Genomic DNA, 17,931 nt, shown 5'->3' with positions numbered 1-17,931 from the left:
TCTCCACTGCCCTCTTTTGGACACTCTAATTGCTTTATTTCTTTCTAATATTGTGATGCCCAAAGCTGTACACAGGACGTCACCTGATCTTGCTTCCACTGCTCATACATCCTCCTTTGTTTGCTTTATCTCCAAAGGAAAATCCCTGCTCACCCAAGACAGCCTTCTGCCTCATCTGATAGACTGGAGACATTTAGGAATGGCATGCTCCTGTGCCCTTAGGAGGTGCTGCTTAAAAACTGATCAGCACAGATGGACTCCAGCATCCGAAAAAGCTTTTTCTCAGGGAACATTACTCACTAGTTCCCTGAGCAGCCTGGAGTCTGCTCTCTTCATGTCCAGGACTGAAGTTTTGCTGCACTATTCCTCCTGTTTAAAACAAGTGATTTTTAAACTCAACCCCTTAATGGCTGCTGTGGCCAAGACAGCCACCAATCTCCACCTCACTCAAGACCCTCTGTTAACAAACAGCAAATCAAGGAGAGCATCTTTCTTAGTTGCCTTTCTTATGATTTAGAGGAACCTCTTTGTAGCTCAAAGAACAATTTATCAGTGTCATTGGCCTGGCTAGGCAGCCTATAGCAGAGTCCTACAATGATATCCACATTATTTCTTAGCAGGTAGTGCTTTTTTCTGGCTCTCCTGAGCACCATCACACAAGGTACTTTCTGAATGAGCCTGATTCAGTCCATGTAACAGACCATGATTCCTGTCCACACCAGCTGCAGCTTTCTTTCTTAGGTTTCAAAACCCTGAAGAGGTCATGGCCTTCAACATGCTCTCCAACACTCACTCAGGGCCAGCCACCTGCTACCCACCACTAATTCTCCAGAATTACTGCACAGCTCCTTCTGTGGTCATCTGCTCTTGAGCAGGCTCATTGTGATAGAATTGGTTTCTGGTTGTGCTCACCAGGATATGTATTCTCATAGGATACAGACATTATACTTCTGCCTTGCAAAATGATGAGACATCAGATCATCTGGAGCTATATAGAGTTATTATTTATTTCTGCCAAGCTCTGGTGCTTTAAATGAGCCTGTCTGCTCATTCATAAACAGTCATTTGCAAAAGATCTACCATCCACAAAAGGTCTCTAATTAACTATTAATTCAGGACCCACATCATGTTGGTGATTATAACCAGCACAGAAAAGGCAAATAAAATTGTAAGGGTGGCAGGGATAAGCAGGGCCCAGTCCCTTGCTATCTACAGAGTACCTAAATTATGGAGTACACTTTCTCCTACAAATCAGCTCCTCTGAGAGACAAGAACTGCATTGTGTCCCCAAGCAAAGCTCTCTGTGCAAACAGTCACAAATTATCAATACCCTTCAGCTAGGCAACCTCACCATGAGATTTTAAAGCCCATTTACCAGAAGGGACTGTCTGTAGTCAGCTGGAAATGGAGATGTGACTGCTGAGAGACAGTCCCCAGCCCACAGAGGGAAAGCAGGGAGGCAACACTCAGCAGATGGTGGGGGCAAGGGACAGCCACATCCCCCGTTTTTAGCTGCAGCTTTCAGTGAGGGTGAGAAAGAGTCACTCTCAATTTTCAGCCTTGCAGCCACATTATAAAAACAAGCAATGTGCTCCAGGTGCTTCCCCTTCAAGGAGGCTTTGCCAGCCAGCCAGCCATCCACTGACAAGCCCCAGCACTTCCAATTCCAAATTTCCCAACTGCAATTAATACAAGTCCAACCAAAACAAACTCCCAGCAATACTTTACTGAAATGCCCTTTTGCTCCATGTTCTCACACCATAATCAAAAACCAGAGGCTAGGCAGAACAGGTAGCATCTTAATTTCTGAGTAATCACTGATTAAATACTCTGAGGAACCCATGAAAAAAAGAACTCTCCAGCCTTAGATATCTGACCTGGCTCACTAATGGCTTGAACACACGGTGTCAGTGCCTGGGAACCAGGCTCACAGCTGCTCTGGCCCACCAGGCTGAAACCGAGCTGCTCCTGCACCCAGCTGAACCTGACCCACCATCTGTAACAGGATCCTCTGGCTCTTTTTCCTTTCTTTTGCTTTTTCTCTCTTTTTTTAAAGACCTGCTTCCTTTTCAAGTCATAGCTTTTTCTCTCAAGAACGTTCCATACTACATTAAGATTTCCAAAGGCAGATAGTTTACATTACATGAAATATGACAGTGGCCACAGTCCAAGAGCCCTTTAACAAGGGTGCAAGTCAGTCTGGCTCTCACCACAGGAGTGTGACACTTTCCCTAGGGGTTCCTCACTCCCACTCCAGGAAAGGCTCAATGGTTTATGCAGATAAAAGCAAAACTGTGCTAACAATATTTTATGCAGCCACTTATTTTTTCCCTCTCTTTCAGCAAAAGAGACAACAGGCAGGGAGCTGAACTGATGTAAGACAAAGTGTCCCCTGCTGGCCTGGTCCCAATGTCAGCTGCATTAAGGCTGGCATGTGGAGCACACAAGTGAGTGTCCTTCCCATGGAATCTAGTTTATTTGGGAAGGAGAAGACAGATTGATGCATACCTGGATTTTTAATCTGCAGTGTAGTCAAGGTACAACAAGAAATGCCACTGCATAGTCTTAGGAGTCTCTTAAAACAAAGTGATTTTAAACTCAATCACTTACTGGCTGCTAATTCTTATTTTAAAGACTGAATTTAAACCTTAAATTTAAGGTTTAAATTCAGTCTTTAAAATAAGAATTAAAGAAATCAGTCTCTACCCTTGTCCTTACTTGTACACTTTTACTTGCAAATCCCAAGACAGAGGAAAAAACAAAGCACAAAAAAAAAAAATGATCTGCAGAAAATCACTTCTCCCTATTATTTTAAACCATATTTATTTATGCCAAACTGCATGCAATTATACACATATATATGTGTATATATATGCACATAAATATTTTATGCACATTTATATGTAAATGAACATATTGTTCTATGGTTCACCATTACCCTGACTGATAGGATGATCAGAGCCAGATAGACTGCTGACAGTCTCTATTCCTAGCTAAATGTAATAGGCCATTCTTTCTGAAATATCTGATTTTCTGTCCCAGCCTTTGTTGTTCTCCTCATTCCCAAGAACAGGCATTGTGAGAAGGATGGACCTAAGTCAGTGCTTCCAGGTGCCTGACCTGATGAGAATACTTTTGGGCAAAGAGATATGTGAGGTCTTTTTGTTTAGTCAGGCCTTAAGAGAAAGGTTTGCACTGTAGAAATCTTTCATGCATTATCCGGTTTTAATTAGGGGCTTTAATATCCATCAGCTTACAGGCTCAGTGAAAAGGCTGTTACTGAGAAGGTACCAGATAGTGCTCTCACAAATCAGAATTGCTACTGAAAAAAAAAAAATATGAAGAGGGATTCTTAGGGATTTAATCATAGGCAACTTGGTTCTGTTCTCACTGTGGTCAGTCTGTGACCACAGACTGAACATAAGACCTGATTCCCAAATTTCCCATGGGAATGAAAGCTTCCCATAGCACAAGGCAAGCAATACATGGGGAATGGCAGGCTTCATGAGCAGCCCTTCTGCAAAAATTAAATATACAGAACAACCTAGGATCCTGGCATCTTTTACCTGAAAGAAATTGAGTTTTGTCATCTTCCCTACTTCCCAGCCTTCTCCAGCATATCAGCTCTCACAGAGGAATGGAGAACATGTTCCTTCCACTGATTCTGATCAAACCATTTCTGTTGTACACATTTGTAGGATGCAATGGGCAACTTTACCTTTTTAACTTGCAGGATGAATTCTTTCTAGTTAAGTGAGACTGCATGCACAGCTGAGTGCAGACAAAATACAGGGCAACTTACCATTTAAAAAAAAATACCATGAATGCTGTTTTCTTGAAAAATCAGAGAAGTAGTCTAACACAGGAATTGCACTGACTCAAGAGAACTCTTTAAAATATGCATGACCTGTCATTCCAGGTGTTCTTTGCATTTGAACATAAAAAACTGGCATTACATTCCCTGTTTATGACTTCACCTACCAGTGAAGAGCAAAACAGCTAAAGCCAACTGCAGGAGGATTATTAGTTTTCTTTAATTTCAGGAAAATGCTCATTCAGAGTTGGAAGAAAGTGATGGAGATTTTTTCACCTCTTACAGGAGAAAGGCTATTCTTTCCAGTGGTTTTTGATCCTCAGATTCCAATTCCTCCCCCATGTGGGTACAGGCTACTCCACAGTGCATTTTTAGTCTCAGCTACACAATGAGTTTCCTTTTAATGTTTATCTCTCACACAGCCTTTAGAAAGTACCATGCACTATTTCAGGTTGCTACTTCTATGTAATTCTATTTCTAAATAATACTTCTGTTGAAACTAGAGACAAAAGATATAACTTTGCTGCTAAAAGAGATATTTAGATTTCAGTATTAGGTAACTCAAATCTAGAAAAAAGAAATGGGCAAATATTGCCTGTATATATTAATAAACATTCATTTGACACTAACTATTGATCCCAGAAAATTGTTTCCTGTGCTGTTTCAAACAATATCTTTGGGAAAGGAAGAGTCTGAATGGGGAGCAGGCTCAGTGAGCACCAGTCAATAGGCAGCATTCTGTCATCCATCTTCCATCCAAGTATCCTCCTCATCCAGCCCAGTGCAGATAATGCCATTCCACTCATGCAGGTCCATGGATGGCAAACAGCAGAGCACAGGTGGCTCAACGCGGACCAATTCAGATTTGCTCTGCAAGCACATGGCTACTGATCCCCCTCAATATAGAAAAAACCCAGCAAATAGTTCACAGAATAAGGGCCAAAATTAATTATCCTGTATAACTCACTGAGCAAGCTGAGACTCCCACAGGACCTCAGCTCAGCAGGACACCAATAAAGGAACCATCTGCTCTGACACTGCACATTTTGGGTGGGGTTCCTATAAATGACCATGCTTAAATAATTCGAAGTTCCTTGTTTGATGGTGCAATGTACCCTCTCACCTTCTTGTAAATCAAATAGTGCATAATTATTTGGTATGATCTTACCATCACTTCTCATTTGTCCATTCAGTAGTGGGAAAAACTGAGTAAGACAGAGGTTTAAAAGAGGAAACCTTTAGCTGACTCACCTTTTCCAGTGCTGCTGCATGCAGCTCTCCAAACTGATTGCTGTTAAATTATTGCCATTCTTGCAATGTAGCGTCCAAACTTCTGCATTTTTAATTAAGTCAAATGAAAAGCAGCTGAAACAGCTGGCCAAATGGTAACTGTGGTATCTGCACATTTTTAAACAATGCTTTGTAGTAGGAAGAATGGATGTCTTAAAAAATTAAAACCACAAGGGACTACAGGATTTTAACTGAAATCCGTGACTTGTGAAGCAAAGCAGCGAAGTGCCAGCACAGAATCCGTTTGCTGGATGAATTGCTTGAGTCCATTTTGAATTACTGTGCTTCAATGCAGGTAATATCCTTGCAAATGTCTGTTCTGCTCTGTGTCTGCAGCCCTTATTTAGGAAATTATTAGTTCCAGCAGGAGGAAGAATGGGGCCAAATAACCTAATTAGCTTAAAGTGAAGCTTGAACACTTAAAATAAACCACACTTATCTGTGATAGAAAGAGACTGGACTGACAAAGGCTTAATTTCATGGAAAGTCACCATAGCCCCAAACAAAGTAGATTGCTTCACTAGGGTAACAAAGACTTATTATCATAGTATCACAGAGTATTATTATTAATATCCTTATTATTAGCACCCTTCATGCATTATGATCTGACCTCAGGCTGAACTGGCATGCCCTGTATTTCACTGTCAGCAAGATAAAGCTCCAAGAAGTTCTCACAGTGGCTAATTCTTAAAGCATCCTTTTATCAATGTAACAGTTACCATGTTCAATATTTACAAGAGGTTTTGCATATCAAAATATCTTAATACTTGACAAGGCAGCTGATGGCTGGATAGCAGGTATATCTGTCTTCAGAAGTTCTGGCCAGGCATCAGGAAGAAGTGAAAGACACACAAAAGCAAAGCCCACATTTTGGAATCTCACTGGAACCTCCTGCTTGGGCAGCACTCAACAGCATCGCTTGCAGGGACTATTTCCCTTGGCATCTGGGGTGTGCTTTCTAAAGCTGGGTTGGATGAAGTACAATTCAGTTCCTGCTGTAATGCTACCTTACTGAGCAACTGAAGGCAGCTTTCCACAATAAAGTGTGAGTGTGGACATTAATATTTCATCAAAACAAGGCATTTTATTTCTGGCTCCCAAAAAACAAGTAGTAACATACTATGAACCAGCTGGGGTAATCAATGGAGGCAGAGGAAAAGCACAGCAACTGTGACAAGCACTACAGTGTGTGAATGCCCTTTTCTAATAAAAGTGATGAAAAATACAGAATAATGAAAAAGATGTAGGAATAATGGATGTTTTCCAAACGTGTTAACTCCGGAGATCGCAATATAAATCAGTATTTTGCAGAATTTACAACCATGCTCAGTTAAAGTTCCCAGAGCCAGCCAGCATCAGTGCGCTCCTGCACCTGCACAGACACACTGCTCCCTCCTCCTTTTCACAGCCAGGATGCACCCAAGGCTCCTGCAGCCCAGACCACAACTATTCTGAGCCAGACTGTGAGGAAGTGCTGTCCTGGCACTGCTGGCCTGGCACTCCACACACTTCTCCCTGTGGCAGAGGTCTGGCAGCACAGGGTGCAGCCTGCATCGTCCATCCTCTAAACTCAGATATTTCTGTGCCCACAATGCCCGTGCAGTGCCCTAAAGAAACTGGCTGTGGACATGACCAGTAAAGCTACTCAAGCTAAGCTACAAGTTTTTACTTAAAAGCAGCAATTGAAGGATGCTATTTTACAGATACTAGCTCCTACAGCAATACACTGAATGTCCTGCTCTAGTTGGGTCTATAAAAAGAAAAAGGAAATATTTTTTTAAAATATCCCAGTAGTAAAGAAACACAGCAAATCTACCCCATAATTTTTGTAAAATTAATTTCTAGGAAGTCTATGACACTACATTTCCTGAAATTCCAAAGGAAACCGTCACACAAGGGAGATATTCTTTTAGAACTTACCACTGCACACTGAAGAAATAGGTTATACATAAAAGCAAAAGTGATTTAATAGATTTGTTTCACAGTTTCAGTTAAAAGAAAATCAAATCACCAACAAAAGGTAAAAATAAAATTAGGAGGTGGCCTGGCTAATTAAAAATCCATGTATTTCAGTGATCTCAAATGTTCTATGAAATTTTGATCATAAAAACTATCACAGCTCTTTTCCATATATTTTCCAGTCATCTCAAACTACTTGCTAGGCCGTGCTAACTAGTAAAATATCTGTGATTTTAAAAAAAAAAAAGTACTTTTATATCAATGGGGAAAATGCCATTGCTAAGATGTTTACCTTATTTTATTTCTGCAGGTTTTATTCTTTCCCATGCAGCTGATTTCTCCCCATAGGATATCAACCTTTATTACTTGCTGACAACATGTCTGGCAAATAGCTTTCTGCTGTGGTAGCTGAGGTTGAGCCATCTGTTTTTTCTCCAGAGAGCCATGCCTTATTCATAATGGCATTTTTGTGTTTCACTCCCTGGGCAATTGCACCTGCAGGCTGGTTTCCCATTATCTGAGCCCAGAATTTATCATCGGGTTCCGATCCCGCCCCTCCGCAGCCCAGAGCACAGCACGGTCCAGGGGCACCACAGCATCCTTCATCCCTGGCAGCAGAGCCCAGGGGGCTGCCCCAGGGATCAGGGCAGGCTGGGAACAGCCCAGGGGTCTGAGCTGGAGGGGACAGCTGGAGGTGTCTGAGGAGGGAAGGAGAACAGGAACTCTGCATGTCCCAGTGTGTTGCTGTATGTTTTTATGGAAACAGGATGCTCTATGCACTGAGGCTGATTTCAGCTGTGGCCTCCCAGATAATTGTACAAGATATCCTCTTTCATTGGGATTTACTTAAAGCTCATATGATTTATATAAAAAAAATAACCTCTGAGTTCACAAAGATCAATCAAAGAGCTACTTGCATTTTGCTGTTCATAATAGTTTTCTTTCGTGGCCATATTTTCATTGGTCTTTTTTCTGTGTGAGTGGGAGAGAGAAAAGGACCAGGAAACTTGATTTGAACTGTTACATATATCCCCTGTTATATCAGGATAACATATTATCAGAATTCTGAGTCACCATTTCATTGCATAATAAATTACTTAACTAAAAGAAAATCTCAGTATCTTCCATGTTCTTTTCATTAATGCCAAAAGCAAAAACTATGCTTTTAATTGTTTCATGGCATTTATTTTAATCCAAGATCATAAAGGAAATTCACTGGAGTAATATTTTTAACTACTCTACCTAACTGGCTGCAGTAATTGCATATTTGACTTTTGTTCCCATACAAGCATGGAGAGGTTATGTTGTCTCAGAGAGGCTGAAATCTCTTGCGTGTTTAGTTTAGCAGCAGACTGTCACAAATGCAATTGCAATTGATCAGCTCTGTTCTTAACAGGATTCCTGCAGTTAATGGAAATTACTATAAAGAGCTTCAGGGCATAGGAATAATTGGATCACTAAAAAAAAAAAAAAAAAAAAGAATTGGAGGGGAAAAAAGGTAGGACAAGATCAACATAACAGCTTTTTTTTTAAAAAATCCAACAATTTGCAAAGATTATCATAACATAGAGTAAGATACACCATGATGAAATCAAAATCTTTTATTTTTGCAAGCCCCATGCCCCTCTTAAACAATGGGAAAGAAAACAGTTTGTCAGCTTGTCTAAACTAACAATCAACTGTTCATCTCTGGAAGGAATCATTCAAACATCTGTATCTTCTGCCAAGAATAAGAGATTTCACTGAACTAAAACCAGTGAAAAAACTTTTACTGACCTGGCAGTTTTTGGGGTGGTTTTCTCTCAGCTCTCAATGCAAGGCTGTGATCCTCTCTGGGCTTGCTACTGTGACAGAAGAAGCAGCACAGAGGTTTGGGGTGAGGGGAGAGCTGTGGGGGCCACCCATCCCTGGCTGAGAGTCACCAGATGCTGACCCAATCCTCCTCTTCCCTTTGGCACCTGCCACACGACCCTCTGGCTGCCCCTTAGCCTGTGAAACATCTGTGGAGGAAGGCAGCATCTGCAAGAGAAAATAGCATTTTAACAAATTCAAGACTGATTAAGTTTTCCAATGCTGCTCGTTTTGGATTAGTGGAAGCCATTTGGATGAGTTCAGTAAAAGAAGTATTCACAGAAATTACCTGTAAATAAACTACATTCAGCAAAATAAGGGAAAAGATAACATACTAATTATTTCAGATGTTGAGCATTCCTGCACCTCTCAAATAAAGAATCCTATATTCAACAAGTCATCCTCAAAACAAAAAAAAAAAAAAGATCTCTAAGCTTTAACTACAGCTGAAAATTTGCCTTGGGCCATTAAAAAAACATAGATTAAAACTAGAAAAAAATACCTAATTTTACAAATTATCTCAGTTCTCCTGAAGGATCTAACAGGATTCTTTTACAAACATATTTTTTCACTCCACACTGCACAACTAATTTAGGTTTGTCTACCTATGAATGTTCAAAAAAGTAAAGCTGAACAGTCTCTAGAAGTTGACTGCATGAACTCTTATCCAGACCCTACTATTCAAAACAAAAAATAAAATAATTAATTCAGTTGATTATTTCACATCCAAATCAACTTTAACACCAGAGCAAACTATACTTTTAGAATATTGTCACTGAGCTGCATACAAATTTAAGAGAGAAATGGCAGTTTAATTATGCGCATTTTCATAACAGTTGCCAGCAAATCTCCCTGAATACCAATGACTACTACAAGGCAGTACATTTTATCATTCAAAGCCAAATTTATTATACCTACCATATCACTGTTGCATTGTTTCTTGAGATTGCAAGCCTTGTCATTTCAGCCTTTCAGTTTTTGAAGATTTATTTATTTCTTTCTAAAATTATTTTACCTCATTATGCATTAACATCTCATTGCCATTAGGCCTCTTGCAAAAGCTCCAGAAATGCAATACATATATATGCCAGGTCAGGAAGAATTACTTAAAAGAAAAACCATTTTTACTTAAAATAATATACATTTTTTACTTAAAATAATATATTGTTTTTGCTTTGTGCATCTTTACTGAGTCTTAGCTACATCACTTGTGTCCATTAAAAAACCAAAACATCAAAGGACTCTGAAATGCAATAGCAGTGTAAGATTGCTCTGAAATGACCCAACAGAAAGATGAGCATTTATTGACAAGTTTCTGCATCTAAATATAGTTCTATTATGACATAAAGAAGAACACATGGTGTTTTTGTTGTTGCCATTTCACTCCTGTTCTTGGCTCCCCACCATGAGCAGAGGGAACCAGTTCTGATGAATTGTGGCCTCTGGTCCCCTTAAAGTGCCCAACACAAGCACATGTGGCCAGCTGAGACACTGCCCAGCAGCAGCTCCCACCAGGATCCTTGATTTCAGGCTGAACAACAGGCCAGGGAACAAGGCAGGCACATTAGGAATGGAAGGAACACTCACATTGGTCAGTTTGGGGCACAGAATTTAGATTGCTGTTCTTCCCTAAAATGTTTGTTTTCTCTATGCTGATTACAGAGGGGGCCTGTGATGCCATCTGGATATTGCATTTATTTAGGCAAGGTGGCATGAATACCCAAACATGTCCTAGCTTTGCAGGCATAGATCAGCTGGAAAATGAAAGCTTTACATTTGGACATTCCCCTCTAGACACAGGAGCCCAAGGCAGCTCCAGAAGTCCTTGGTTTCTAACCAAGGTTACAAGTGCAGTATCTCTCCCCATCACTCAAAAAAATGCCAGCTGGCTTAAAGCAATGAAAGGTCAGCCCTGAAATGTTTTGAGGCATGAAGATATCAGATCTAAAAATATTTGATGAGAATTTCCTCACTACAGGAAGCACAGTTAGAGGCATTTGTGGTGATAGATGAGAGTGAGCAGGAGCAGAACAAGTTCTGGAGCTCAATGACCCATGAAAAGGCAAATCACTGATCTGCTCATAGGCAGGGGAGTTGGCAAAGCTGCCAGAAAAAAACACAACACCAAATGAAAGCTGTGACACTGGCACAAGTCATTTCTAGAAAAATAACCTCCTGCAGGGTCATTCCTTCAACTCTTTAACCCACAAACCTTTTTGCCTCTTGAATTAGCAAATTCTTCTGCTGCCAAAGTAGTGACACTCAGCAGAAAGTAGGGTTAATGCAAACCCCAGTGAGTGAAGATGTTACTCCCCTGATGAAGATTTCACAGTATAGTCTACACTATATTGGAAAATGGAAAATTGGTATGATTCTCAAAAGACTCATCTCTGCTGTGTCATAACACTGGCACTAAAGCTTACATCTCCTATAGCACTAAGGATTCAGCTAAGCAAAAGTACTGTGTTTTGTCTCAATGCTCAGACATTAACTTGTCCTTTTTTAGGTTGCTTCTTTTTTATTATTGTTTTTTTACTATATTTATTCTATTTTCCTATTTTTTTTTGCTTTCCTTTCAATTTTCCACAAAATATCCCACCTAGGAAGAAATGAAAATATTGTGATATTTGACCAAACTGAGAAGAGTGTAAACTTGTGTAATGACAAGTTCTAGGAAGGATTACTATTGAAACCAAAAAACATCAGCTTACCCCAACACTACAAAAAAAAATAAAACAGTTGTGTCAGAGAGAAGATGAAAATCTTTTAATTTATCTGTATATTTTTAATTGTACATTTTATGATAACCTAAATTCTATAATTTATCAGAAAATAAAGGAAGGTAGTTTTTAAAGCTTTTCTTTTTTTTAGTCATGGCTATTCCTGTACTGGCATGTGCTGCTCTAGAGAAACACATGCTGTTGTCCATGAAGTGCAGCAAAAAAAAATTGCTACAATATCTGTATTATGCAGTCAGGAAATAGATCTAAATCTTATCAGCTAACCAAATTTTACTTTCAAAGGGCACTAACCTTTTGTAAGAACCTTCTCCTCAGCCAGCACAAATTCTTGACATCCTCTCTATCCAAACAACCACTTACGTAATTATTTAACAGCTTTATCAGGTATTTTATTGCAAAGGCCAGGCTGCCCCTAACTTTTTTAAACCTGTATTTCATGTCTCTCAGTATTTGTAATAATTTCTCTAAAAGTCAAAAATAACATATCTCTCAGCAATGGAGTTCACCCTTCTTTAAAAAAAATTACTAAATAACTAATTCCACTCCTTCATCCACTTGCAATTCCAATGATTCAAGGCATGTTTTTTGTAATGTCAGGTAAAAAAATAAAACCTTTCTGCAAAGAAAACTTGGTCTTGAAAGATTCCTTGCTCTTGATCAACCTTGTCCCAAAAAGGCTGAAAGCCCAAAGTTAAATTCTTTCTCCCTTCTGAGGGTGGTATTTATCAAACCAAAGTCTATCTTCCCCTGGCCCTCTTGACCACCACTGGAGCCCAACTTCCACAGCTCTTCCGACCTTATCCCAGAATCCCAGGATGGGTCAGGCTGGAAGGGACCACACTGGGTCATCTGCTCCACCCTCCCAGCTCAAGCAGGGCCATCCCAGAGCACATGGCACAGAATTGTGTCCAGGTGGTTCCTGAAGATCTCCAGTGAGGGAGACTCCACTCCCTCTCTGGGCAGCCTGTCAGTGCTCAGTCATCTGCACTTACCTAAAGCAGGTACATAAAATGGGCAGCATAATTCCTTGGCAGGATGTTTTTCTCTGGTTTAACTATGAAAATAAATAGATAAACTACCACAGATGACTGTCAGAAGTACAGACATCATATAGGAAATGTATCTCACCCTCAGTGCCAGAAAAGCCTCTGGCCTTCACAGCCACACACAAACCATTTTAAGGAAAACATCAGAGAATTTATTTCAGGCCTATTATCTTCAAATACAGTTCACTGAAAACTTGCAAAGTAATGAGTAGAAATACAAACCAATAAACAAACAAAAAGCATTGTTCTATCAAAACATATCTCAGAAGAAATCCCTTGACAGAAAGAAGAATTAAGCTATGCTGTTCTGAGCATTTAATCCCTATTCTGTAAAACAATTCACTGCACTGGACACATTCCTTGCCTGGAGCTTTCCATCCATAACGTTTAAGATGACTGCATGAAAAGCATTAAAAAGCACTACCATTTATCCCTACATCCCTTGCACAAATTCCCTTTCAGCCCCAAGAAATGAGGGCAAACAGCCACAATAGTTTCAGATACACTATGGAAAGAAAATATAAAATATATATCATCAGGTCAAAGTGCTCCAGCACAAGAGAAATTGGATGAGCAGCATTTTCCATTACAGACATCCAGACAGAGGCAGTTTGCTCAATCATTTGAAGGAAAGAATTAAACATACTCTTTTTTCTTCTCACCTAGCCCAAAAGAGAGAGAAAAGGCCCAAAATATTGCACAACAGTAGTGGCTGGGCTGAGTCCACATGAAAGGGGAGCCAAGCTCACTTGCTCCTCTGCGTGGTTCTCTGATCCACCAAAAGCAGCATGGACACTGCCTCCTGTTCAAACCAGCCAGACGGGGTAAATCCTGGCCCTTAAACTGCAAGTAGACACCTAAACTCAGGAAAAAAAATCAAGCCTCCTCTTTCACATGTCCTATTACTCATCTGGAACATCTCCTCTTGCTTCCTACTTTTACCATCCCAAGTAAAGCAGCTGTTGCAAAGCCAAGTCTTTTATTGTTAGATGTTTTGTGAACATGAATGTCCAAGATCAGTTGATGAATGCTGTCCTGTGCTCTCTTCACTGGGAGAGGCAGAAAAACAATAACTGTTAATAATGTCCACAAATTAATTCTACAAAGGCAAGAAAAAAGAGATGAGGCCAAGGTTCTTCCAATTAAAAAAAAATCAGCATTGAAAAGGAGCTGATTAAAATGGGACATGACAAAAGGCCAAACGTGGACACACATTTTGTGTCTGACATTGGGGATGTGACTCCCAGCCAGGGCACTGTGCCCAGTGCCACGTGCACCTGCTGGAGGCAGCCCTTGTCCCAGCAATGTGTCCTCTTCAGCCACATGCTTTTTGTTTTCCAGACACAAAACAAGACAAGGTTTTAAAATATTCCTATTGCCAAAATTTATTATCGCTCCACTCCAATGGGCTGCAATGGTTTTTCAAGTCTTTTAAAGAGAGAATATATTACAAAGCCTTAGAAATTACCTTCTTCATCCTCCAAAAATTTCAAGTTAATATTAGACATACATTGTCATTTCAATGCCTGCCCAAAAGATGACATTTTTCAAAGCTGAGAGTCAGCATTTATTCACCATCCCACACAGAATTTTTGCTTTCACCAAAGTGACATAGATGCTGGATGAAAAAGAATTGAAATAAAACCCCTTCCTTGCAATCATATATGTTTATGATGATAAAAACCAACTAAAATTAAATTAAATTATAATAAATTCCTTAATTAAGCTAAATTACAAATAAAGAGCTTTATGGTGTACAGTTTTATCATGAGGAAAAGTAATTCAAAACCTAGTCCTCTTTACAGTGACTTATTAAGATAAGGAAAACTGTCTTTTATGAACATAATACTCTAGCATGTATCTGACCTCAATGAAGAGTGCACCGCTCGAACAAAATTACGAGATACTACATGATTCAAGCAAATTTTATTTTTCACTAACAAACATTTGAATGTAACACTGAGCTGTGAAAATAATCAAGAATGACAAGCCTCAAATGTATACAGCTCTGCTGAACTGAACTCAAGATGGAAGTCTTGAGTTAGTCAGCAAAATAAAGCCACAGGGACAACAGGGATTTATCATGTCTGAGAGCAGAGCCTTGAAAGTCTGAAGAGAAGCTCCAAAGACAGTGGGCTTTGCATAATACCATCTTTGTGGTTTAGTATTTTAATTGGGATGAAAATTTGGGAGAAAATACTTCTGGCAAACAGAAGGAAATGACCAACCATCCATCATGTCCTGAATGAGCAAAGAACTGGAGTTTGCCTTGGTCTGTGAGCAGGAGTAACTTGGTGGTGCCCATAAGTGCCCCACCAAAGCTGGGGCATCCCAGCACTCAGCTGAAGCAGCTCTATCCCCTCTACTTGTAATTTCATTAATTTCATGTACAGACCAAAAAAAAAAAATAAAAGAGTTCTTGATAGAACTATGAACCAATAATCTTTTCTCTGAGAACATGACTCAAAGATTTTTCCTGAACTACAAAAGGTCAGGCCCTGAATTGAGTACAGAGTCCTCTTTCCCTTCAAAAGGCTCTGGATCAGTTCTTCATTCATCACTGCAAACTTTGAGCTGAAATTCATCAGTAAGTCAAGGCACAGAGGTTTGCTGCCAATGTGTGACAGGGCTCCACTTGTTACTGGGTCCAGTAATGAATAAAGACAATTGCAAATCTTTAATTTAAGAAGGAAAATAAAAGCAAAAACCTCCCCAAAAAACAGCAATCCAGCAGGTTTTGTATAGTAGAATTCTAATGTTATGAATGCTGTAGGAGTGAAAAACTGAGGGGAAGGAAGAAATGAGCTTTCAAAGGAATTTTATGTAAGTGCATGTTTGGTATAGCTCTGGAATCTTAGATGTGAAGTCCAGGGAGAATAAGAATCGAAAGAAAGAAATAAAATTTCCAAGATGAAAAGTTATTTCACTTAAACATATGTCCACAGAATTCAGTACAAGATCTTTTAAACCAAAGGAATGTGTCACATGAATATGAAACAGTCTCTCTCCTTTTTTTTCTTAATTTTTATTGTAATCATCATTAAATTAGTAGTGGTGAAACTTGGACATTTTTTCATTGAAAGTGTCTTCCATTGGAAACCTGATAGACATAGACATTTTTCATGAGAACACGCAACTCTTCCTTGATAGGAAAGTTTCCCCCTGTCATATGTGGAAGGATTTATCACAGACCAGAGGAGCCTTCAGCTCAGTGTGAGCACACCCAGCAAGAGCCAGTCTGTTCCTCGCATGATAAAAGCCCCAGGTTGAATCCTATTTGGGATGAGCCTAAGTCAGACCTGTGGCCACTGCAGTGCTAGACACCATGGAAGGGGCTTGTGCTCCACTTAATATGGACAGCTAAATATTTGTCAAAGCAGGGGATTTAATGTGGGGCTCTATGCTGCAGATAGGTTCACTGGCTATCAGAATACATATTTAATCTAATTCTCTCTTGTTGAACCTAGAAGTTGAACCTGCTAAGTTTTGTGGTAATTGAACATTTAGGGAGACAGTGTGAGTGTGAACAGTATTTTGATATTTATTGTGTTGGCAAGCTTTATTAATGCTTATCTATCACAGCAGTGTCTGAGAAAAGCCTGAAGGCAGGGGAGTACTATCTCCCTTCTGACAGATGAGTGCCATAGCTTGGGTGAGGCACTGCTGGACCCACACTTGAGGTATTCAAGGAGACACAGCCAGACACAGAGTCCTGTCCCATCCTGCAGCCAGGAATCAATCCACCTTCTCCTTAACATGCAGTTAAATTGCTTTTTGTTACAAAAACAAGCAGGACTGAGTGATAGCTTGCAAGACATAGTAACACTGTAAGAATAAGCACTATCAACACGATACAGAATGCCACTTGGTGTGTAAAAGTGCAAAATCATCACAAAAATAAGCCTGTGGATTTACTATACTATATGCCAATTTTGATCATCTTCTGCTGGTGAAAATGTCAAGTGTCATTAAGAAAAAATTCTTTTTATGTATTCATTTTGCAGTGCATTGTGTCAGCTGAAGTACAATATATAGTATGAACCAATATTCTGTGTATTGTTTTGACAAGCACACAAAATTATACAAATGTGTAACACAGTACTTATTTCCCATACCCCACTTTTAACCAAAAAGATTCTACTCAAGTGTACTTGACACAAACATTATCAAATATTGTCTGGGTACTTTTACAGGCTTTAAAAAAAAAAAAACACGAAACAGACATCAAAAGGAAAAAGAACTTCTTGATGGACACTGAAGTACTGCAAGGGAATTCCTGTTTTTTCAGGTTGCCAGATTGAGATTCCTGTCCTTAAGAAAGTCCTCAAGCAGGTGTAACTCCAAAATTAGGAAGTTTATTCCCAGTATCCAAGATATTAATGACAATATTAAATATAACCAGGTGTGAAACTTCCTTTCCCACTTTTGCTTTGCCAGAGAAACACAAGTGACCAACTCCCTTTTGAATACAAATGTTCACTAAGTTAAGTCTTAAAATATTCACAGTTGACCTTTTTTTCCCAGACTTCTTCAGAAATCTGAAACAATGCATTGTGCAGAAAAGAAATGCAAAATTTATATTTAAAATGTAATTGGGTAATACATGCTGCATTATCCATCAGATACTTAGTCAAAATACCAGGGGAGTGTTTCTTGCATGGAACACTGATGCACTTTGCTTTAAGCTCCTGAAATTTAGACCCTGCCAACAGCAACAGTAAAATGGCCAACTCCATGATTTGTCTGAAGCAATTCTTACATTAAGCAATGAAATATGTTTTACAATCGCACATTAAGTCTCCCTAAGCACTTTGAAAACCACCACTTAATTCAATAGTGTACACATGAGGATACTACAAGGAAGTAGGAGCACTTACCACTTGATTACACATTGGTGTAAAAGCAACCATGTACTCTGCCAGGGTCATGTCATTCACCAGGCTCTTCATCTCTTCATCCAATGCAGAGTTAATAAATCCTTGCCTGTGGAATTCATCATGCATCCTCCTAATGAAGCTGTTCCTTTCCTGGCACTTTTGGGTGAGGCAAGCCAGCTTAGCCTGTGTGGCATGAACACACAAACATCCCATGGCTCTGTCATTTCACTCCCTTCTGAGACTGCAAGATTACATTTTGTGTCTAATATGTAATTCCACATTTTGACCCAAAGCTACAGACTGTATTTCTATGTCTCTACACTATTAGATGCCTCCACAGCTTCAATATACAT

General features: G+C 39.6%; 1 protein-coding gene across 7 annotated transcripts in view; it reads right to left on the bottom strand.

Moving 5' to 3' along the window:
- Nucleotides 1–17,931, bottom strand: part of JAKMIP1 (janus kinase and microtubule interacting protein 1) — a 230,248-nt gene that overhangs the window by 41,005 nt on the left and 171,312 nt on the right. For 6 of the 7 annotated variants that reach the window (XM_063157598.1, XM_063157597.1, XM_063157601.1 and 3 more), the window contains 2 exons: nucleotides 17,579–17,761; nucleotides 8,840–9,082 (listed from right to left, as the gene is read on the bottom strand). In XM_063157598.1, the coding sequence (XP_063013668.1) occupies nucleotides 8,873–9,082; nucleotides 17,579–17,761 (393 nt within the window). In that variant the 3' untranslated portion in view covers nucleotides 8,840–8,872. The remainder of the gene's footprint in view (nucleotides 1–8,839; nucleotides 9,083–17,578; nucleotides 17,762–17,931) is intronic. The other variant, XM_063157604.1, reaches the window with a different exon arrangement.

Source organism: Melospiza melodia, chromosome 5 (genome assembly GCF_035770615.1).
Source record: "Melospiza melodia melodia isolate bMelMel2 chromosome 5, bMelMel2.pri, whole genome shotgun sequence".
NCBI lineage: Eukaryota > Metazoa > Chordata > Aves > Passeriformes > Passerellidae > Melospiza > Melospiza melodia.
Note: the sequence above shows the minus strand (reverse complement) of the source record. Positions and strands in the feature narration are given on the sequence as shown.